Source organism: Rhinatrema bivittatum, chromosome 4 (assembly GCF_901001135.1).
Source record: "Rhinatrema bivittatum chromosome 4, aRhiBiv1.1, whole genome shotgun sequence".
Taxonomy (NCBI): Eukaryota; Metazoa; Chordata; class Amphibia; order Gymnophiona; family Rhinatrematidae; genus Rhinatrema; species Rhinatrema bivittatum.
In genome coordinates, this window is record NC_042618.1 from 279,366,024 (window position 1) to 279,391,069 (window position 25,046).

A 25,046-nucleotide genomic window follows, 5' to 3' on the forward strand; every position below is an offset into this window, starting at 1 on the left:
ATGATTCAGATGGACTGAACCAAATCACGGTGAACCTAGAAGATGTGGTAGGCCTGATTGACAAACTGAAGAGTAGTAAATCACCTGGACCGGATGGTATACACCCCAGGGTTCTGAAGGAACTCAAAAATGAAATTTCAGAGCTATTAGTAAAAATTTGTAACCTATCATTAAAATCATCCATTGTACCGGAAGACTGGCTAATGTAACCCCAATATTTAAAAAGGGTTCCAGGGGCAATCTGGGAAACTACAGACCAGTTAGCCTGACTTCAGTGCCAGGAAAAACAGTGGAAAGTGTTCTAAATATCAAAATCACAGAACATAAGAAAGACATGGTTTAATAGAACAAAGTCAGCATGGCTTTACCCAAGGCAAGTCTTGCCTCACAAATCTGCTTCACTGTTTTGAAGGAGTTAATCAACATGTAGATAAACGTAATGTATTTGGATTTTCAGAAGGCATTTGACAAAGTTCCTCATGAGAGGCTTCTAGGAAAAGTAAAAAGTCATGGAATAGGTGGCGATGTCCTTTCGTGGACTACAAAGAGGCTAAAAGACAGGAAACAGAGTAGGATTAAATGGACAATTTTCTCAGTGGAAGTGAGTGGGCAGTGGAGTGGCTCAATGATCTGTATTGGGACCCGAACTTTTCAATATATTTATAAATGATCTGGAAAGAAATATGAGTGGTAATCAAATTTGCAGATGATATAGTTAAATCACAAGCAGATTGTGATAAATTGCAGGAAGACCTTGTGAGACTGGAAAATTGGGCATCCAAATGGCAGATGAAATTTAATGTGGATAAGTGCAAGGTGATGCATATAGGAAAAAATAACCCATGCTATAGTTACACAATGTTAGCTTCCATATTAGATGCTACAACCCAAGAAAGAGATATAGGCGTCATAGTGAATAACACATTGAAATAGTCAGTTCAGTGTGCTGCAGCAGTCAAAAAAGCAAACAGAATGTTGGGAATTATTAGAAACGGAATGGGTAATAAAACAGAAGATGTCATAATGCCTCTGTATCGCTCCATGGTGAGACCGCACCTTGAATACTGTGTACAATTCTGGTCGCCACATCTCAAAAAAAGATATAGTTGCGATGGAGAAGGTACAGAGAAGGGCAACCAAAATGATAAAAGGGATGGAACAGCTCCCCTATGAGGAAAGACTAAAGAGGTTAGGACTTTTCAGCTTGGAGAAGAGTCGGCTGAGGGGGGAATATGATACAGGTGTTTAATATCATGAGAGGTCTAGAATGGGTAAATGTGAATCGGTTATTTACTCTTTCGGATAATAGAAGGATTAGGGGGCACTCCATGAAGTTAGCATGTGGCACATTTAAAACTAATCGGAGAAAGTTCTTTTTCACTCAATGCACAATTAAATTCTGGAATTTGTTGCCAGAAGATGTGGTTAGTGCAGTTAGTGTAGCTGGGTTTAAAACCTCCTCCTGCTCAGTGCCTTCCACTAAGTTAACATCATCCCTACTGCAGTGCTTCTTCTGTTGCTCTGGAAATGCAGGTCAAACGTCAGCTGTTTGAACTGGAGGGGCCTCCATAGCCCATGAGGTTCAAACAGTTTATGTTTCACCTGCGCCATGCTGACCTTCGCAATAGGGACAATATTCACAACCTGGACAGAAATGAAGAAGTGCCTCAAGAGCCTAAGCCCTGCTGGCCAATAAAGATGAGCCCCAATAGCAGCAAACCAGCAGGGAGCCCAAGCCCTGCTGGCCAAAAAAAGATGTGCCCAAGCCCAGCCGACAGAAAAAAATGCACCCTTAGAGCAGCAGACTGGCAGGGAGCAGTAGGGACTAGCAGAAAACAATACATCTTGTAAGTAGAGAGCTGGCCGGATAGCCAAGCCCTGTCGAGCACATGTATAAGCAGAGAAGGGAGTGGGGCCTTCAGCATTTTCCTTCCCGCCAGCAACAGAGGCGGCCTAGAGTTTGAGAGCACTTGTTTAGTGGAATGGGGAGAGAGAAGCCTGTGTGTGTGTATGTGAGGGAGAGAGAGTCAGTGCATGTGAGAGCTATGTGATGAGGGAGAGAGAGTGAGTATGTGTGTGAGGAATGCTTGTATGTGTGAGAGCCTGTGTGGGAGTGGGGAGAGAGCTAGTGAGTGTGAAAGAGCTTGTATATGTAAGGAGGGGAGAGGAACGAGAACCTGTGTGTGTGGGTGTGAGGGAGTAGGGAGAAAGCCAGTGTGTTTGTGTGTGTCAGAGAGGAAGAGTGTGCATGAGAGTCAACATATGTGATAGAGAGAATGAATATGTATGTAAGGGAGTTTATGTATATGAGAGAGAGAGAGAGAGAGAGAATAAAGTATGCACCCCCTCCCTCTCCACTAATCCATGACAATCTCAGGGTAACTGGAAATCAAAACTTCCCAGGTATGATGGTGCCCACTTGTTCCGCTGCCCTGTGCATGTGCAAGAACTGGCAAATGCTTTTGCTGGTGTTACAGAGACCCTTCTTGCTGCATTGCTCTGCTCCTACCATTCCAGTTGTTAAGATATATCAGCACCATTACTACCATTCCAAGTCAAGGCTTGGTACCTGAGGGTGCTTCCTCATACTCCAGCTCTGTTCAAGGTTCATGCTAAATCTCCTTCCACTACAGTACCTGCCCACTTTTCTTTATGCCCTAACCATACATTGCTTTGCAAACTTACTGAAATACTCCTCAGGATTTTAAGACATTCATCTATGGGACACACCTTCTTACCATCTCTTGCTCTTGCCATAGCTATCCATTCTTTTGCACACTTGCTGCACCACTCCATGAACTGTAACTGATTTCATGGCCTACTTGCAGTTCCACTGTACTGCAAACTTGGTTTAACTACCTTCCTATGACATGCATTATAACATGACACAAACATATCCTACTGGTCTGGTGTATTAACCAGGTACAGCCATACTTTGACAAGGAGAGGCATTCCCTTCTATAGTTGTCTGTATGCTCCAACAAAATGACTGGCATCTCCCATGTCCCATGCCACTCTGTGTTAATGCTATGCTCCTCATCCTACACCTTCAGATCCTTGTGCTGCTTGACCTTGCTGCCATGTGCAGATTTTATACCTTGAGGTTCTTAATTTCATTCTGCCACTGTACCTTCCAGGCATACTCTAGTTCTATACTTTGAGGTCCTTTTGCCAATCTGGGGTGCCTCTGTGCACCTCTGTTATGCTTTTGAAATCTTGATACCACTCTGATTCTTGGTCCCTTTATCTGTACTTTGGGATTCTTCCTGCCACATTTTCTGCTTTGTACCCCCTTCATAGTGCCTTAGGGTCCTGATGCCACTTTTAGTGTCACTTTGCCTCTCGCGTTCATGACACTATTTCTAGATTGGCATCCTCTTTTTTGAACCTTGGGGGGAGGGGGTGTTCCTAACCTTCCTCCTTTGCTCCACTCACATTGCTTTAGAGAACTCCTGCCAATCCTGTAAGCTTGGTATCTATTTGCGGAGTCTTAGACTTCTATTTATGCCACTTTGCCATACTGTAAAATAGCTTGCAGTTCTTTCCCCTTCTGATGATTTCTTCTCACAAGTTTCATTAGAATTGATAAAAAATAAATCATTATTCTGGAGCCCAGAATAGACTGTAGTGCTTTCCCCAGAGGTTTTAATGGAAAACGAATATAACTAATAAAACGATCAAACAAAACAATTTTTTTTGTATTGAAAATAATGAATCTAATATGGGTCCCAACAAACCAAATGAACGAACCAAAAAAATGTCATTCTTCTGCACATTCCTAGTAACGAAGTTGTGTTAAGACCTATTTACCGTGCAATAGAGATGTGAGTCGGGCTTCGGACGATTGAAAATATCGTCGATATTTTCAAAATCGTCAGAAATCGGGGGCTCCCCCGAAACGATAGAAAAACCCCACGATATTAATCGTGGGGATTCTCTTATCATTTTGGGGGAGGGCGGGAAAAACAGCACACAAAAATAACCCCTAAACCCACCCCGACCCTTTAAAACTAATCCCTTTGCTTCCCCCACGCTCCCGACCCCCCCAAAAACATTTTACAGGTACCTGGTGGTTCAGTGTGGGTCCCGGGAGTGATCTCCCACTCCCGGGCCGTCGGCTGCCACTAATCAAAATGGCGCCGATGGCCCTTTGCCCTTACCATGTGATAGGGTATCCGTGCCATTGGCCGGCCCCTGTCACATGGTAGGAGCACTGGATGGCCCACGCCATTTTTAAAGATGGCGCCAGCCATCCAGTGCTCCCTCCATGTGACAGGGGCTGGCCAATGGCACGGATATCCTGTCACATGGTAAGGGCAAAGGGCCATCGGCGCCATTTTGATTAGTGGCAGCCGACGGCCCGAGAGTGGGAGATCGCTCCCGGGAACCCCACTGGACCACCAGGTACCTGTAAAATGTTTTTTGGGGGGGTCGGGAGGGTGGAGGAAGCAAAGGGATTAGTTTTAAAGGGTCGGGGTGGGTTTTTTGTTTATCGGCTTGGGCGCAGCCGATAAACAAAACCGCGATTGGGCCCGATGAAAAAAACCCACATGTGAATCTGAACCGGAATCCGAAGCGATTCCGCTTCCGATTCACATCTCTACCATGCAATGACTGAGAAACCCACAGACTGTAACCTTGGAGTCAGTTTGGTTAGCCTTGATTTTCTTGGAGAACTCAATTTCGTCTCTCGTTGATACAACTTTAGATATTAACACATTTATTCAAACAAAGTTCACTCTCTTCAGAGGGGGGAATTAGATGACCTGGATAAACATGTGGTTGCCTTACAAAGTGTACAAGGGAATTTAATCCAAAGTGGCTTGCTTAATGCTAAAAAATTAGAAGATACAAAGAATTCCCTTTGTTTCCTTAATCTGCAAGTGTTATATTTTCATTCATTGGCATTAATATCACCTTTAGATCTCTTTAAAAAATATTTGCTTGAGATTTTGAAATTTCCTAGTGAAGCTATGCCTCCTATTCCAAAGCTTATTATCTTTCAAGAGAAGCTCTACAGGAACAAGGTCAAGGAGTAGACTGATTTATCTCAATTCCTGAAATCTTCTGCAGATACCAGGCCACAGGGTTTGGAACTCTCGGTTAAATTTGTGTTTCCACTACAGGATCGGGACTCCATTTGAGATTATTTTTTCGCAATTGCCATATTTTTTTTTTTTAATGGTCCTAAGATCTAGGTGTTACCAGATATTACTAATGTTACTCATGAAGGAAGAAATTTCTTGTTAGGCGCCTTGATATGAAGCTTTCGCCCTTGGTTCACAATTTATTGTTATTTGTATAAATGCATCATGAAACATTCTAATGCAAAATTAGGTTTTTTGAGCCTTAACTGAGATAGTACTTAGATTCTCAGGCTGATCACAGTTAGGCAACTTTGACGTGAGGCATATTATAATATTTATTGGAAGTTTCTCTCTCTTCTTTCCATTTTCTTTTTTTTTTTCTGCTCATTTAGGCCTTGTGTCTCCCCCTCTATTTCCTACATGTTATGGAGGCTATTCAGAAAAGTATTTCTTTACTGTGATCCTGGTTTATACTTTGAAGTTGAATTCTCTCAGTTTTTCTGTACAAGTTCTGCTTGGGTTTAATTGGAAATGCAAAAATAAATAAATAAATAAATAAATAAATAAATAATAATAAAGTGTGAAGAGTGTGTTTGGGTATGTGTGCATGAGAGAGAAAGTTCACACCCACCACTTTGCACACATCACACCTGACCCTAACCCCCAACCATCTCATTTCAGCCCTCCACAGTTCCACTTCATTTTTGTCTACAAATTAAGCTCTGATCCAAAGTCATGGCCAAACAGTCAAACTATCATAGACACACACCTTTCACTCATACTGTGGCAAAAAAAAAAAGGGCAGGAAAATTGGTTCTTACCTGCTAATTTTCGTTTCTGTAATACCACAGATCAGTCTAGACCAGTGGGTTGTGCATTTCTACCAGCAGATCAAGTCAGAGAACATAGAACTTTGAGCACTGCTACTTAACGAGTGCCATCTGCAGCCCCTGTACCCAAGCCTAAACAACCAAACTTTATTTAAAAGTCGAAAGGGGTTGGAACCCAAAAACATAACCACCAACCTCTCGCCCAGAACAGATAAAACAAAAAAACCACTGGACCACCTTGGAAATTGCCCCTTCTGGAGCATTTGCAAAAAGACCAAATTGTTTCTTCAGGAAATATCACCTCTCAAGGTAGTATTTCGGAATCTGAAAAGGGGGACAGGTCTCGAATTCAGGAATGAAAATTAGCAGGTAATAACCAATTTTCCTTTCCTGAACGTACCCAGATCAGTCCAGACCAGTGGGATGTACCCAAGCTACTCTACACTGGGCAGGAACCCGAAAGACCCGCTCGCAGTACACCCTCCGCAAAGGATGATTCATCTTGTGCCCTCACATCCAAATGATAATGCTTGGTGAAAGTGTGCAGGGAGAACCAAACAGCTGCTCTGCAGATCTCTTGAGGAGACAGAAGCCAACACTCAGCCCAGGAGGTAGCCTGGGCTCTAGTGGAATGAGTTCTCAGACCCACGGGCAACATAAGCTGCAGCGATAGCCTCCTTAATTCAGCACGAAATCACCTTCACCCTTTTTAGGACCCCCAAACAAGACAAACAGATGGTCCAAATGCTGGAAGTCATTAGTAACCTCCAAATAGCGCAAAAGAACATCCATAAGATGAAGTTCCCTCTCCTGAGTAGAATCCCTGGACCAGTTCGGAAATCTTGGCAGATCCAACGCCTGATTCACATGAAAAGCAGAGACCACCTTGGGCATGAAGGAAGCAACCATGTGCAGCAAAACTATCATCGTAAATCCTAAGAAAAAGATTTCGACACGACAAAGCCTGTAACTCTGAAATGCGTCGAGCAGAACAAATGGCTACGAGGAAAACTGTCTTCAAGGTCAAATCCTTAATGGGAGCCCTCCATAAAGGCTCAAAGGGGGCTCCACAAAACACCTGAAGCACCAGGTTCAAACTCCAGTCCGGACATAATGGGCGTACGGGAGGACGTAAATGTTGTACTCCTTTGAGGAAATGCGAAATGTCTGGATGCACTGCCAGCGACCAACCAAGAGCTCTGCCCCTTAAGGCATCCACCTGAACCCTAAGAGAGTTGACAGCTAAACCTTTGGCCAACCCTGTTGCCGGAAGTCGAACACCTGGGGAATCTCAGTTGACAAAGGAACCAAGGAGCACTGTTGGCACCATGCCTCAAATAACTTCCAGACCCTAACATAGGCCATAGAAGTAGAAGGCCGATGCGCCTGAAGAAGAGTGGAAATGACCTGCTTGGAATATCCCCTCAAATCGCAATTGCCACCTCTCAAAAGCCAAGCCGTGCGAGAGAAGTGATCCTCCCAATCTGAAAATATGGACCACTGACGGAGTAGATGCGGAAGATGCGCCAGCTGTAGAGGACCTTCCAAGGCTAATCACACCATGTCCACGTACCACGGGCGACGTGGCCACTCTGGAGCTACCAACAGAACACTGTCTGGATGCCGCTCTGTGTGTCATAGAAGCTGACCGTTGAGAGGCCAGGGAGGAAATGCATAGAGAAGAATGCCCATGGGCCATGGACATACCAGAGCATCCAGGCCTACCGAGCCTATTTCTCGACGACGGCTAAAGAAGCTTTCTGTCTTCGCATTGGCTTGAGTTGCCATCAGATCCAACTGAGGCATGCCCCACCTGGCGCAAATGAGGTTCCCTGCTTCGGGAGCTAATGCCCACTCTCCCAGATCAAGCTGTTGCCTGCTGGGGAAGTCTGCCTGTACATTTTCCATGCCCACGAAATGAGACGCAGTGATTCCTTTGAGATGGCACTCCACCCAAGCGAACAAGTCACGCCTCCAATGCCACCGCAAGACTACATGTACGGCCTTTCCAGTTGATGTAAGCTACTGTCGTCATGTTGTCTGAGAACACTCAAACCATTGTGTCCTTGACCAGAGGAAGAAATGCTCAGAGGGCGAGCCAGACAGCCCTAGTCTTGAGGCGGTTGATGGACCAGGATTTCTCCTTTGGAGACCAAAGCCCTTGGGAAGATTTCTTAAGGCAGACTGCACCCCATCCGGATTGACTGGCATCCGTGGAGATAACCACCCAATTCGGAGGGTCTAAGTCCACTCCCTGTTCCAGGTTGCTGCATGAAAGCCACCATGATAGACTGACTCTGGACGGAGAGGTAACTGTATATGGAACTGTTCCGACACTGGACTCCACTGCGATAACAGTGCATGCTGCAACGCAAATGAGTGAACGCCCATGGGACCAAAACAAGGTGGAGGCCATGGATCCCAGAACCTGTAAGTGATGCCAAACTGGATTCTTCCTCTGAAACGGGGCATGGACCTGATCCTGCAACTTTGTTACACGGTCCACTGCCAGAGAAACCTTGCCTCAGAAAGTGTCGAAGAGTGCTCCCAAGTAGACCAATGACTGCCTGTGCTCCAAATGACCCAGCCGAGCGACTTCAAGGTGAGCATCATCCTCTGAACCGACTTACGCAGTCCTCCTGAGACTTCGCTCGGATTAGTAGGTCGTCGAGATACGGGTGAACAAGGACTCCCTTCTTGCACAGGAACCACAACCACCATGACCTTGGTGAAAGTATGTGGAGCAGTCGCTAGCCCGAAAGGGAGAGCTTGAAACTGGAAATGTTGGCCCATCACCTTGAAGCGGAGGAACCGCTGGTGAGCCCGGCGAATCGGGACGTGGAGATACGCCTTGGTGAGGTCTAACGACACAAGAAACTCTCCTCTGCATACCGTGGCTATCACAGTTCTCAACATCTCCATGCGAAAACAGGGAACTCGCAAACATCTGTTCACCTTCTGCAGATCCAGAATGAGACGAAAGGTGCCCTCTTTTTTGGGAACCACAAAGTAGACCAAATACCATCCCTTGCCCTGTTCCGCCAGAGGAACTGGAACAATGGCCTGGAGATTGAGCAGTCGTTGTACAGTCCCCTCTACTGCTTCATGCTTGACCCGCGAAGTGATGCGAGACTCCACAAAGGCCTCCCGCACCGGTCGCAAAACCTCGAGAGCGTAACCATCCCGGACTACTTCCAAGACCCATTAGTTTGAGGTAAAAATTTCCCACTCCACGTAAAAGCTCGACAATCTACCTCAGACAGCTTCTACGACGGAATGGGTGCCCCTGGCTTCACTGGGTAGGTTTTCCACGACCAGCATCCTGGCCCGTGGACTCTCTGCCTGGGCGTCATCCTCTGCAAAAGGACTGTTGATGTCCCGAGCCCAGCCTGACTCCGAAGGAGCTGAAGACCTAGCAGGGCGAAATCTGCAAGAATCCCGAAAATGAGTCCATGGGGGAAAAAAACCTTCCCCGAAGGTTTCCTATCCTCTGGCAATCTGTTGCCCTTGGACTCCACCAACTGGTCGAGATCCTCCCCGAAGAGAAGCTTGCCCTTAAAGGGGAGGAGACAAAGTTGAGACTTGGAAGATAAGTCTGCTGACTGATTACGCAACCAGAGCAGTCTACGAGTCGTAACCACAGACACCATACTATGTGCCGAGGTCCTAATCAAGTCATTTAACGCGTCCATGACATAGATAACTCCTGCCTCCAAATGCACGGCTTGCAAGGGCCCCCTGCTATCAGGACTGGGGGTTGCGGCCACCTCCTGAACCCAGCAAAGACAGGATCTCTGCATGAGACTGGTGCAAATCGCCGCCCTGAGACTCAGCGCTGAGACCTCGAAGACTTGCTTCAGATGAATCTCTAGTTTGTGGTCCTGAATGTCCTTCAGTGCAGCAGCCCCAGTCACAGGAATGGTGGTCTTCTTACTTACGGCAGACACCATTGTGTCCACCTTCGGTATCTTTAGAAGATCTAAAACATCCTGCGATAGCGGGTAAAGCTTCACCATGGCTCTTCCCACTTTTAAACCTGCATCCGGCGAGTCCCACTCCCAGGTCACTAGCTTGCGGACCTTCTTAGGTAATGGGAAGGAAGTCATCGGACCCCGAATCCCATCCAGGACCGGGTTGATACCTTCGCTGTCCGATTCCTCCTGTGAAACTTTGATCCCCAGGATCTCCAAGATCTGGGGAATGAGAAGTCTGAGTTCCTCTCCCTTAAACAAGCTCACTACACTGGGATCATTGCCTTCAGAGGGTGGGAGATCATATTGGTCCAGGTCATCCTGTATCATATCACCCATATCCTGGGTGAGTCCCGGATCTTGATCCACCGCAGGGTCTGAGATATCCCCGAATGGGGCCAGCAACCTATCCACATCTTGAGCCCCTTGGTGAACCCCTGCAGGGTGATGGCGGTCCGGGGATCCAGTGAGTATTCACTTTGGTGGAGGTTCCACCAAAGGGTCTGGCTACGAAGCTCTCTTCAGGATCTCCTGTTTCCCAGCCAGGAACGCTTGATGCAGGAGCACAAACTCAGGGCAAAACTCCCCTGAATCAACACAACCCCCCGCAGGAGGGTCCGGTGGCCCAAGTTCATCCCAAAACGCGGGAATTTGGTTCACAGGAGAAAGAATGGGAGGGGCCTCCTCCTCCCTCAGCAGCCGCAAGTTACCCTCCCCAACCGATGAGGACTAGAGCCCTTGCCTGCTTGCTGCTCTCCCCAAGAAGTTCCCTCCTGCCCTGAAGAACAGAACATAGGGATCTAGCATTTATGGCCTGCCCTGACGCCCCACACGCACGGCAGGTTCCCAACTTAGGCTGTGGAAAAAAATTCCAGTCCGAAAACCTTTGCGAGACTGCAGGAGCTAAAAATAGAAAAACTCCCTGCCGGCGTGAAATTGCTGTGAGGAGAGCTGCCGGCGCAAAAATAAAGAGAGGCCTTGCACGCGCGTGTGTGTGGATAGGTTGCTGGCCTACCTCCCCCCCCCCCACCCCCACCCACCGACCTACCCGGAGCCCTGGTTCGTCGTGAGGACTGGCAGGGTTAAGCTCACCACTCCAGCTGGCCTACCGACGAAACGGTACGGCCTGTCCCCCAAATGAACTCCTACTACCTTGAAAGGCTTCTTCCTTGCTTTCTTTCTAACCTGAGAGAGTTGGAGTCTGAGGAAGGAGTGAGTGGAGCCTCCTCAGTGCTCAAGGAAACCAGGAGCCCTTGGCTATCAAGACACACTGGCAGCGATGCGGGCAAGACACAGGCAGGGGTATCCAACACCCCCCCCCCCGGATGCCGGCTTCAACTGAGGGATGGCCCACTAAGGTGCCTAACACCTCAGGAAGCTACACAACTAACTACAAACTAGCCTATCCTAGGAAAAAAAACCTTTCCCTAACCCTTTTTTTTTTTTTTTTTTTTTTTTTAAACTAACAGACTGCAGGTTTGGAACTCTAATATCTGCTAGAATCAGAGAAATACTGAGGGGCTGCAGGTGGCACTCTCGTTAAGTAGCAGTGCTCAAAGTTCTATGTTCTCTGACTCCATCTGCTGGTAGGAATGCACAACCCACTGGTCTGGACTGATCTAGGTATGTTCAGGAACTGAAATTATGAGAAAGTTCCTGTATGACAACATAAGTAAGTTAAGTAACACCATTCATGTGGCTGTCCATGAAGAAATGTGGCTTAGTACCTTCCTGTTGGAGCAGAGAAGGAAGGCACTAACTGGAAGGCTCTAAATCACTTGTGTGTCCAAAGTTGGCAGGTCAAAAGCAGACCTGACAAAATTTGAAAACTGTACCAAACTTGAAACAGTTTTGTGATTGTGATGAGAGGCAGCATCATGGAGTGTGAGCCCTTGGCTGTGTCATGGTTGACAGTCTGGCAGGTGAACCCACTAGGCTCACAACTACAGCATGTGAACATGCTCTCTCTGGGACAAGATCTAGGCTTCATCTATATCAGCACTGTTCCCACAGGTTGAGTCTGTGGATTCCAGGGACTGGCAGGGATTAGGCAAGAGACCCTTAGAGCAGACAGTTGGAACCAGATAGCAGGACAATGTCAGGGCAGACAGGCAGCATCGAGATCTAGGTAGAGGTAAGGTAGCATGGTAAGAATCCAAAGCAGAGGTTAGAACCAGAAGTCAGGAAGAGACAGAAAATACACTAACAGACAAGGCAGAACTGGAACAAGACAGGAGGCAAGGCAGAGAAAGGACAAGGTAGGACAAAGACATGTCAAGAGCAGGGCAAGACAAAGACATGGCAAGGCAAAGTCAAGATAAGGCACAGGAGCAAGACAGTACAGCAAGAACACAAGAACATGCACTGAAAGGGATGTAAGAGGATCTATTACTGAGGTGCTGGTTGGAAGCATTGCTGGGGTTTAAATCCCCAGCCCACACTGACCTCTTCAGTCGCCATGCCAGAGTTCCCACTATGAGGTCTTTATCATTCAGTGCGTGTCACACACGCCTAAGGGGGCAGAGGAAGAAACATCATGGCAATGTCCTTGCCAGAGGGTGAGTTGTGGCTTCTAGGGGTAAGTGCAGCCAGTCGCAGCACCATCCCACAGCCGGCCAAACATTATAGGCAGATTATGCATCACCTTTAAGTCTACCCCTTGCTTTAAGACAGTCCCTGCATGAGTGATGAAATGTGCTGATCAGTGGAAAGACATGAGAAGAACCATCGCTTGTTAATCATTTTTGTGTTAGCATCTCACCTTCTGCATTGGGACCTGTAGTGGATTCTTCTTCTGGCATCTGTTCACTATCGGTTTTCATTTCTTTGTTTTTCTTTAAATAAAAATGGATTCTGGATTAGATCGTAAGCTTCAATGCAATTTTTATCTAAATGACAAACTACAATGAGATAGTATTATACCTGGGAACTTTCTGGATATTAGAATGAGTTGCCAGGTCTCTTAACCAATGCCCAAAATCTCCAGGTGACATACAGCAGAAGGTCTGCTGGAGCAGCACAGGCCTGAAGCAGGAGGAGCGTCAGCAATGCAAGAGGACAAGGAGTGGTGGCAGGACCAGGCAGCAGAACTAAGAATCAGGAGTGTCGGTCCCCCCTCACGGGAAACAAAACTGTATCAGCTCCTTTGAGCAGACTCAGGAAGAGCAGCAGCATATGGCCCGCACAAAGAAAATGAAACAAGGACAGCATGAGCCAATGCTGCAGAAGGAGGAAGAAGATGAAGAGCATGGGTTCTGCAGGCCAGGGGAAAGAGAAGGCTGCTGTGGCTAACAGGGACTGTAGTGAGGAGCAGTGGCGTAGCCACGGGTGGGCCTGGGTGGGCAGCTGCCCACCCAATTTAGACCCAGGCCCACCCAGCTGACACCAGAACTGCAAGGCTGTCGCGGGATCCCATCCCCGCGACAGCGAAGAGGAGAACCCATGCTTGGCACGCCATCACGGCACACGTGGGGAAGCGTCCTACAACCATATGGCCGACCGATCTTCCTGTTTGCGGGGGGAGGGGGGGGAGCGGAAGCGCCGTGCACAGCTTCCACTTCCTCCCCCCAAAGCAGGAAGATCAGCTGGCCTCTCCTGCTATCTTCGGGACGTATGGCCGACCGATCTTCCTGTTTGGGGGGGGGGGGGGGGGGAAGCGCCGCGCAGTTTCCGCTTCCTCCCCCCAGAGCAGGAAGATCAGCTGCCTCTCCTGCTGCCACTGGCCTCCTGCGTACAGCCGACCGATCTTCCTGTTGGGGGGGGGGGGGAGCGGAAGCTGTGCGCGGCGCTTCCGCTCTTCTTCCCCCCCCCCCAACAGGAAGATCGGTCGGCCATACGGCTCGAAGATAGCAGGAGGCCAGTGGCAGCAGGAGAGGCAGCTGATCTTCCTGCTCTGGGGGGAGGAAGCGGAAACTGTGTGCGGTGCTTCCGCTCTCCTCCCCCCCCCCCCCAACAGGAAGATCAGTCGGCCATACGGCCCGAAGATAGCAGGAGGCCGGTGGCAGCAGGAGAGGCAGCTGATCTTCCTGCTCTGGGGGAAGGAAGCAGAAACTGTGCACAGGCTTGAATGTGTATGTGAGGATGAGAATGGGAGCCTTGTGTGTGTGTGGGTGAAAATCGGACCCTGGGTGCGTATGGGAGTGAGAATGGAGTCTTGAATGTGTGTGGGTGATAATGGAAGCTTGAATATGTGGGTGAGGTTGGAAGCTTGAATGTGTGTATATATGGGTGAGAATGGGAGCCTGGGTTTGTGTGTGTGGGTGAGAATGGAAGCTTGAATATGTGGGTGAGAATGGAAGCTTGAATGTGTATATATATGGGTGAGAATGGGAGCCTGGGTTTGTGTGTGTGGGTGAGAATGGAAGCTTGAATATGTGGGTAAGAATGGGTGCTTGAAAGTGTGTATGTGTGGGTGAGAATGGGACCTTAAATGTGTGTATGTGTGGGTGAGAATGGGAGAATGGGTTTGTGTGTGTGGATGAGAATGGGTGCCTGGATGTGCGTCTGTGTGTGCATAAGAATATAAGCCTGGGGAGGGGTGAGAAAGTGAGAGCTTGTATGTGTGTCTGCAGAGAATGTGAGGGGGGGGGGGGGGAGAGCATATGAGAGTGAGAGCCTGAGTGTGTGAGGGAGTCTGTGAGAGAAAGCATTTATGTATATATGTGTATGTGTGTGGAAGGGAAGAAGACAGTAGTAGAAAAGACACTGAAGAGGAATTAGGAAATGAGCGAAAGAGAGACCAGGACCAACTGATTAGAAAAATACAAAGATCAGACAACAAAGGTAAAAAAAAATTATTTATATATATATATATATATATATATATATATATATATATATATATAGATATATATAAGAGAGAGAGAGAGAGAGAGAGAGAGAGAGAGAGCGAGAGAGAGATGTTAGCAATTTAAATATGTCATCTTTGGGAATGTGCATTCTTATATTTTTGTATTTTGCTCTTTCTTAAGTATTCCACTGTTCAGACATTTTAGTTTCTCAGGCTTTCTATTTTGGCTTTATCTACATGTTTCTGTTTCTAATTTATAGTCTCTTATTTCTATATTAGGTAAGGGTCGGTCTCAGTTTTGCCTGTTTGTGACAGAAATGAGTATTTCTAGCATATAGTTTCTCTGTAGTAGTAGTCCAGCCTGTTCTGTTATTCCCGTAGGTGATGTATTAATGTTCTAGGGCCTGGTGTAGTATTTGCATTGCTGCTTTTTCATAAGGTTGCTGTTTGAATCCTGAGAGTCAGTGCTGTGATTGTTTGGCAAGGTTCCAGATGCCTCTTTCTTTGCAAGAGTTTGTTACTTCACAAAATAGCAGTGGAGGGTTATTTTTTGCTGAGATTACACCAGAATTTGAATTTTTTTTTTCATGTTACTTGTAATGTGAATTGCCGCAGCTTTGCGCTGCACCTGTTCTGATGATTAATTATATTTTATTGTATTTATGAAGATTTCTGGGTTTCTGCAAAGATGGTTCATGAAAGAATACATTAATTTTTGTTTTATTATATGATTGGATTTGATTGTTTTCTATACTTGAAATAATTGAAGTAAATTATTTTAAAGTTTCATACATGACACATAATGGCTGTTGCAAACTACTTAGAAAGCCATTCTAGGGTGCAGTATATGGCATTATTTATCAGTAAGAAAACAACTAGTAGACCTGCATGCCTTGTGCCCACCTATGTTAACCTTGTGCCCACCCAAAAAATCAATTCTGGCTACGCCACTGGTGAGGAGAGAGGAAGAATGCGCATATGTGTGAGTAATCGCGCACACGTGTGTTTGTAGATGATGAAGAGTTGCAAGATTGTGTGTGTGTGTGTAGAAGAGGGAGAGATGTAAGTTTGTTTGTGAATGTACATATGTGTGTGTGGAAAACAGAGAAATGAGTGTGCATATATGTGTGCGTGCATGTGTGGGATGAATGAGAAGTGAGAGTAAGCATGTGTGTGAGAATGAGCGTGTATATGTCTAGGAATATGAGTGATCATGAAAGTGTGTTAGTGTGTGAGAGAGAACAAGTTTGTATGCATGCTTCTGCTGGCTCCCCCACCCCGTGGCTACTCCACTACAATCTCAGGATGATAGGAAATCAAGAGTTCCCAGGTATGGGTAGTGTATATGGCAAAATAGGTAAAAAAAAAAAGTATGATACCCACATATAAAGAACCTGTGCACCATATAGTGTATGCTATAAAAAGAAAACTAATCACTTTCAACTGGAAAATCCAAAAAATGTATTCTAGTACAATATTTCTATTTTAAAATTGATGCATTTTTAATCAACTGGAATTCAACACATGAAATGCTATTTATTTTCAAAATACAGCTATTACATAAAATATGTACAATGTCATTTCATTTTAGTTTTTTAAGTTAAAAAGTCTACTTGTTATAGGGTCTCATATTATAGTCATATCTGTTATATCAAATCAGTAATATTTATAGAGCTACACCTGGCTATTCCAAGTATAACCCTTTTTAGGGAGGTGGAAGTGTCCCAAAGAGCTATAAAAGACATTTATTGGTGGAGCTATCCCCATGGGCTTCCCCCCACCTCTTTGCTTGTTCCAGGGTGTGGGTCCTTTCTCTTTGGGGGGGGGGGGGGGGAGGCTGCTCTTCGAGGCCCAGGCAGTGTAGTGAAACCCCTCTTTTGTGCTACTGTACTGGTTACAAGTAGTAGTGCTGCAGGGAAGACAGGACACAGACTGGGTATTCAAATTAAATTTACTGTAATTCTTCAGAAATAAATAAAGTGTCCAGTCAAGTAGATAACTGTCCACTTTACATCTGTGCTCCCTCTGGGGCATTTACACTGCAGACTCTTCTTTTTCTCTGTGTATGTGTTCTTAGTACAGGTTCCTGGGCTAGAGCTTATCCCTCAGGTAGTGAACTGATCAGATATCTCAGTTAGGAAGGGAACTTCCTATATGTAAGGAGGATCCCCTTAGTCTCAAAAATTGTACCTGAGTTCTACAAGAGTCCAATTCATCCCCAACCTGTGCCCTGTGTCCCAAAAGGTGGAGATCCAGTTGTGGATCTCCAAAGCTAGTCTCTTTTATCCAGACTCCTCCTTAAGTGAATTCTCTTTAGGAAAGGTCTGATGTTTGAAGGAATCAGGTTATTACACAACTCAGGTCACAAACAAAAAGGAAAAAACACCCCTCTGAGGTGATGAGTCACTGCTGCCCTTCCCATTTCAGGGGAAGAATGCAGGTCTTCTTACTCCTGGCCTCAGGATCTGATTCATGTCCCTCACCAGACTGGTGAAATCCAAAAAGGTGCCCAAACTATCAAAAGTCTTTTCCCAAAACTGAAGGCAAATCCTGACAGTAATCTGGCTCAAAGTGTGAGCTAGGCCAGCCAGGCCCTCATGCAAATCGTAAGAAACCAAATAGTTCCTCACTCCCTAAAGGCCAAACCAAAAAGACTACTCTCTAAACCACTAGGCCCCCATTTGTGCACCAGAGAGCTACCATTTACAGCCGGCCTCTAAGGGAGGAGCTGTTATGTGATTTTTATTTCCCACTAAGCTGCAATACCCAAGGCAGGGATCTAGGGCCATCTAGTGGACACCAATGTAGTATAATCATACAACTGTATATTGCATAATATATTACTTTATTTAAAGGATGACTGCCAATTTAAAAAAAAATATTACTTTAATTTTTTTTATTTATGCTGCTTTTACATTTTACAAAAGAAAAATTAACATTGACAGTACAAGTAATAACAATTATTTCCAATTATTTAGAAGTATAGTTAATTACTGTCAATTATTTTAAAGAAACACAAGAAGAATTAGGTTTTACTCCAAGTAGGAATAAGAAACATTAAAGAGCGATTAAAGGAAAACAGTATAAACATGTACAACTGAAAAGAGAGACATTACTCCTAGTGTTACCATTTTCTTTGCCTCGTTACCCGTACTATTACTCAAGGGGAATGAGAATAGGAATCAAGGAAGGTACGAAGTTGATTAACTTCAAAATAAACATATTTTTGCCCGCTTTTCCAAATTTCGCATCTACATGGGTATTTTATGGTCATCTTGCCTCCCTTAGTTTCCACTTCCGATCTAAGCTCTAGAAACTTTTTCCTCCTCAATTGGGTCATTCTGGAGAGATCAGGGTATATCCAGATCCTTCCCCCATGAAATTCCTCTAACCTTTTCCTCATAAATAGTCTGAAGACTGCATCCCTGTCATTAGCAAATACAAAACTGACATGCAGAGTTGTTCTAACCTCTATCTTAGTTTCCAAAGTTACTTCTAAAATTTCTGACAAATTTAATGATTGTTCTACTGCTTTATTATATTCTGAGGCATTACTCTTACTATCAACGTAATAAATTTTTGCAATAGTAGGCATTACTTTATCAGACCATTTTAGTATGCCAGAAAGATATTCTTTAAACATATCTAATGGCGATGTTAAATTTAACTTGGGGAAATTTAATATTCTTAAATTCAAATACTTTTGATGATTTTCTATCATTTCCATTCTTTTATTATGCAAAATTTCAGTTTTTGTAAATCTTTGATGACATGTCTCTAATGCTGTTATTCTCTTCTCCATTTCTCCTGTTGATTCTTGAATCTTTACTATTGATGTTTCTATTTTTGTTGATTGAAGATTTGATTCCGATGTTTGTTTCATTAGATTTACTATAGCTTTTTCCAGGGATGTTATAGCTGACCATAATGACTCCATAGTGATTTCATTTGGCTTAGTTGGCAACATTTTTACTTCCTTATCTAGTTCTACATTCTCCTTATTAGCCAGGTTTTCTCCAAACTCCTTTCTTACTGGAATTAGTTCAAATGACTGCTCCATAGATTTTTGCGGTGGAGGAGGAGTTAACGGGGCCCCTGGACTGAGAGATGTTTCGGCTGGGAAAATAGGTATTCGCTCCATACCTATATCTCCAATAGCCCTTTCGCCCGGTTCATAACTAGGAACTGGTGGGAAGAAGTTCGATATCTGTGTTTGAGCTGGTTCAGGTAGTGGGGAGGAAGTACTTACCTCCCTTACCTTCGCCTTTCTTTTTGTATGAGGCATTATATATAGGACAAAAGTTTATTGATAACGTATTCTCCCCACACAGTAGTCAACTCTATGTATAAACCTTACATGGAGGGGTGGGAGCAACTAAACTGGTAATAAATTCATTTTTTACTCACAGTCAAGAAGAGTTCTTCTGTTCAAAATTGAGGTTTCTCTCAAATATTAATAATTCCTATTTGGCACACGCGCCGGGACGGCGACACGCGCCGAGGGTGTCCGGCTTTTAAACAAAACGCCGGTCCCCTCGTGATGACGTCAGCGCGCTCAATCAGGTCACGACGGATCAGGTGCTGAGAATTCACAACCTTTTCACGCTGTGCAGATCTTATAGGCTTCCGCTCACAAGAAACAGATTCACGATGATACCGGCTAGCTGCTCCTCCGTCGAACGCGCCGAGGGTGTCCGGCTTTTAAACAAAACGCCGGTCCCCTCGTGATGACGTCAGCGCGCTCAATCAGGTCACGACGGATCAGGTGCTGAGAATTCACAACCTTTTCACGCTGTGCAGATCTTATAGGCTTCCGCTCACAAGAAACAGATTCACGATGATACCGGCTAGCTGCTCCTCCGAACGCGCCGAGGGTGTCCGGCTTTTAAACAAAACGCCGGTCCCCTCGTGATGACGTCAGCGCGCTCAATCAGGTCACGACGGATCAGGTGCTGAGAATTCACAACCTTTTCACGCTGTGCAGATCTTATAGGCTTCCGCTCACAAGAAACAGATTCACGATGATACCGGCTAGCTGCTCCTCCCAAAAATATTACTTTAAATGAGTTCTGTAATAACTTACTATATGAGGCTTTAATTTTCAAGCAGCATCTGTTTAAAAATTATAAAAATATAACTCTAATCTGTAAATAATCTGCTGTAATGGTTAGAACATGGCTTTTAAAAGGTTATTGTATGTATACATCATTCATGTAATGATAGCAAGAGCCAGTTTTCCACTAACAGTACTACTAGAACATGTGGCATGTTAAGAGGAAGGGCAGATTATTAATACCATTTCCAAAATAACTTGTTATATATTGGCTAGTATATTTACAGCAATTTTTAAATGTTTCTTTAACAAATCTTCTGATGTGTGCATAATAAACTTTAACATGAACTTAATGAACTGCAAAGCCCTGACTATACTGATTTTGCTTGCTGGCTGCTTGACTAGTAGTGTGGTTGTGTTGAATTCCTTACTTTTGCCTACATGCAACACTAGACCTTTAGAAGTCTATATTCAGCCATTGGCTGTCTAGCAAAGTTAGCTAGATAATCTTATCTGGTTATCTTACTATGAATACTCAGCAGCATGGGTGTGCCACTGAATATTAGTTGGATAAGTTTATCCAACTAACTTTAGGGCACGTCTTCAGGTGTCCCAAAGTTATCAGGCTAAGTTAGCTGAATAATTTATCCAGATAACTTGGGAAATCGTTGACCCTAACCAGAATGCCCCATCTCCTAGTTAGCGAGATATAACCTTTTATCCAGCTAAAAGGTTTAAAGTCTAACTAGGTGCCGGTTGGCACAGTGGGGTTTTCACCACCATTTGTCCGGTTAAGTCTGAATTTAACTGGATAAATGGCACTGGATATCAGCCTTTCAGCCTTCAAGTGGAAGATCTGGAGTGATGTTTAGTAAATTCACCAAGTGGTGTTAATTTTAGGGACTTATAATTAATGATTAAGAAGTACTTGACACTGTGGCATCCAGGTGTGCTATAGAAGTTAACTATGAGCTGAGAAGTCTTTCTGGTTCAGTAGCAACATTCATGCTACCTCATCCAACCCTCTCTCTAGGGTTAGCAGCTGTCTGGTCAGGGGAGGAGATGAATAGGCAAGAGTTCTGTGGTGATACTAACAACATAAGAACATAAGAAATTGCCATGCTGGGTCAGACCAAGGGTCTATCAAGCCCAGCATCCTGTTTCCAACAGAGGCCAAAACCAAGCCACAAGAACTTGGCAATTACCCAAACACTAAGAAGATCCCATGCTACTGATGCAATTAATAGCAGTGGCTATTCCCTAAGTAAAATTGATTAATAGCCATTAATGGACTTCTCCTCCAAGAACTTATCCAAACCTTTTTTGAACCCAGCTACACTAACTGCACTAACCACATCCTCTGGCAACAAATTCCAGAGCTTTATTGTGCGTTGAGTGAAAAAGAATTTTCTCCGATTAGTCTTAAATGTGCTACTTGCTAACTTCATGGAATGCCCCCTAGTCCTTTTATTATTCGAAAGTGAAAATAACTGAGTCACATCTACTCGTTCAAGACCTCTCATGATCTTAAAGACCTCTATCATATCCCCCCCTCAGCCGTCTCTTCTCCAAGCTAAACAGCCCTAACCTCTTCAGCCTTTCCTCATAGGGAAGCTGTTCCATCCCCTTTATCATTTTGGTTGCCCTTCTCTGTACCTTCTCCATCGCAAAGGAAAATTAGTTTCTTACCTGATAATTTTCGTTCCTGTAGTACCAAGGATCAGTCCAGGACACCTGGGTTGTGACTCCGCACCAGTAGATGGAGACAGACTAAAACTTGTGGGCGGAGCCATATATGCCCCTGTGCCAGTCACAGCCCCTCAGTCATACGTAATGTCAAAGTAGAAACCCAAGTAGGCAACCATAGCTAACTAACAAAACTTGCTAATTAACCGGAAACAATTCCAACTGCGGTAGGAACCAGACTCCCCAACCGGGAGAGCGAACAAGCAGTGAGCGTACAGAAAGAACGATGAGCGGACTCTCCGTTACTTTAGCGTAGTACTGCGGGCGGGATCCTGGACTGATCCTTGGTACTACAGGAACGAAAATTATCAGGTAAGAAACTAATTTTCCTTTCCCTGTACGTACCAGGATCAGTCCAGGACACCTGGGATGTACCAGAGCCAACTTACCGAGGGTGGGAAGCAGAGAGTCCCGCTCGGAGTACCCTCACCCCAAAACCTCCGGCCTCAGCGGCCTGAACATCCAGACGGTAATGTCGGACGAAGGTATGCAATGACTTCCAGGTAGCCGCCCTACAAATCTCTTGAGGCGACACCTGAGAAGCCTCCGCCCAAGACGCAGCGTGAGACCTTGTCGAATGAGCCCGAAGATCCACCTGCGGAGACTGTCCCCGCATCATGTACGCTGAGCCTATGGCCTCTTTAAGCCATCGAGCGATCGTCGTACGAGACGCTGCAGCACCCTACCTGGGGCCGGAAAGGAGGACAAACAGAGGATCCGCTACCCGCAAAGGATTAGTGACCTCCAGATAGCGAAGGAGGGCCCTCCGCACATCCAGCTTCCGTAAATCCCTCGAGTTCGGATCCGACGACTCCTCGACCGCGAAAGCGGGAAGTTCAACGGATTGGTTCAAATGAAAGCCGAGACGACCCTAGGAAGAAAGGAAGGGACAGTCCGCAAGGAAACGCCTGTGTCGGAGATTCGCAAGAACGGCTCCCTACAGGACAATGCCTGCAATTCTGAGATACGGCGAGCCGAAGAAATCGCCACCAGAAACACAGTCTTTAACGTGAGATCTTTGACAGTAGAGCGCTGCAAAGGCTCAAACGGTGCCGAACATAAGGCCGAAAGAACCCAATTGAGATTCCAAGCCGGACAGGGAGGACGCAAAGGAGGACGGAGATGTTTAGCCCCCTTCAGGAAACGGGCTATATCCGGGTGAAGAGCCAGGGAGGATCCACCGACCTTCCCCCGCAAACAACCAAGTGCCGCCACTTGGACCCGTAGGGACTGCACGCCAATCCTCTGGCCAGTCCCGCCTGGAGGAAAGCCAGAATATCAGGGACCGCAACGGTAGGGAGATCCAAACCTCGCGTCACACACCAATCCTCAAAAACTACCCATACCCTGACATAGGCCAGGGACATAGACTGCTTCCGGGATCTCAGTAGCATAGCAATAACCGCGTCCAAGTAACCTTTTCTCTTCAACCGAGTCCTCTCCAAAGTCATGCCGCGAGACAGAAGTGATCCGCATCCTCCAAACAGACGGGGCCCTGATGAAGCAGCCCCGCGAATCCCTGAAGACGAAGGGGAGCCGCCACCGACAACTGAATGAGGTCTGCGAACCATGGACGGCGTGGCCACTCCGGGGCCACCATGGACGGGTGCAATTCTATGCGCCGCAGAATCTCGCCGATCATTGGCCATGGGGGAAAACACGTACAGCAGCACATCCGTCGGCCAAGGAAGCACCAACGCATCGACGCCCTCTGCTCCCCTCTCTCGACGCCGACTGTAAAAAACGCGGAGCCTTCGCGTTGTGCCACGGGGCCATCAGATCCATGTGGGGAACTCCCCACGTCCTGCAGATGAGGAGAAACGCTTCGTCCGCCAATTCCCACTCTCCGGGATCTAGACGATGCCTGCTGAGAAAATCCGCCTGTACGTTGTCGACCCCGGCAATATGAGACGCTGCTATGCTGCTGAGATGTTGTTCCGACCAGGCCATCAACATGTGCACCTCTTCCGCCACCAGCGGACTTCTCGTCTCGCCTTGACGATTGATGTAGGCCACGGTGGTGGCGTTGTCCGACAGTACCCGGACCGCCTGTCCCCGCACCAATGGTAGGAAGGCTTGGAGAGCCAGACGGACCGCTCTGGTCTCGAGGCGGTTGATGGACCACTGAGCCTGTGATTGTGATTCTGACCAAAGGCCTTGTACCGACTTCCCTAGGCAAACTGCTCCCCAGCCGGGGAGACTGGCATCCGTGGTCACCACCGTCCATTCTGGAACGAGAAGGGAGACGCCACAGGACAGATGACTTGGATCCAGCCACCAAAGAAGACTGGACCGTGCAGGTGAGCGAACGCCCAGGGTACCAACGCGAGCGTTGAAGCCATAGACCCCAAAACCGTCAGGTAATCGCAGACTCGCGGACGGCGAAGCGACAACAGACGCCTCACCTGAGATTGCAGCTTGCCTATCCGATCTTGAGAGAGGACTACTTTGTCCCGATCCGTGTCGAATAAGGCCCCCAGATATGCCAAGGACTGAGTGGGGTCCAAATGACCCTTGTGGTAATGGACCACCCAGCCCAGGGACTGCAAGAGCTGGAGGACCCTGTCCACCACCCGTCGACACTGACTTTCGGACTTCGCCCGAATCAGCCAATCGTCTAGGTAAGGATGAACCAGGAGACCTTCTCGTCGCAGCTGCGCCGCCACTACCACCATCACTTTTGTGAATGTCCGAGGCGCCGTTGCAAGGCCAAATGGGAGCGCCCGAAACTGGTAGAACCTCAGAAAACTGCTGGCACGATGGCTGAATGCCCACGTGAAGGTACGCCTCCGTGAGATCCAGGGAAGCCAGAAATTCGCCCGGACGCACCGAAGCGATAACTGACCGAATCGTTTCCATTTTGAAGTGGGGAACTCGAAGACATCTGTTTACTCCTTTCAGGTCCAGAATTGGCCTTGAAGACCCGTCCTTCTTGGGAACCACGAAGTAAATGGAGTAACGGCCCGTGCTGCGCTGATCGACAGGGACGGGGGATATGGCCCCCAAGCTTTCCAGCCGACGGATGGTGTCCAACACCGCCGCCCTCTTCCCGGAGGCCTTGCAAGGCGAGACCAGGAAGTTGTCCGCTGGGATGTGAGCAAAATCTAACTCGTAGCCGCGTCTTATCACGTCGAGGACCCACGGATCCGACGTCACCTTGGTCCATTACTGGCCGGACTTCATTGGGAAGGCTTGGACCCCGCACCCAACAGGGCTCCGGCTTGCCTCCCGTAACGTTACCCACGAAAGGACTGCTGCCACTGAGTGTTCCGGGAAGAAGATGCCTATACGAAGGTCCGTCGGATCTGTGAGGGCGCGATTTCCTGGGCCCCCGAAACCGGGACCTGGCCGGAAAAGAGGACCGCGCTCTGGTCCTATCCTCGGGCAGCTTGAATGCCCTGTTCTCTCCCAGAGAAATCATCAAATCATCCAACTCCTTACCGAACAACAACTTCCCCTTGAAAGGTAACGAACCCAGATGGGCCTTGGAAGAGCCATCCGCCGCCCAGTTGCGCAGCCACAGGAGACGGCGCGCCGAAACTGCTGCCACCATGGACCTAGCCGCGGTGC

General features: G+C 46.7%; 1 protein-coding gene across 5 annotated transcripts in view; it reads right to left on the bottom strand.

Moving 5' to 3' along the window:
- Positions 1-25,046, bottom strand: part of LOC115090703 (lymphoid-restricted membrane protein-like) — a 1,037,620-nt gene that overhangs the window by 473,370 nt on the left and 539,204 nt on the right. For all 5 annotated transcript variants that reach the window (XM_029600146.1, XM_029600141.1, XM_029600144.1 and 2 more), the window contains exon 18: positions 12,650-12,722. In XM_029600146.1, the coding sequence (XP_029456006.1) occupies positions 12,650-12,722 (73 nt within the window). The remainder of the gene's footprint in view (positions 1-12,649; positions 12,723-25,046) is intronic.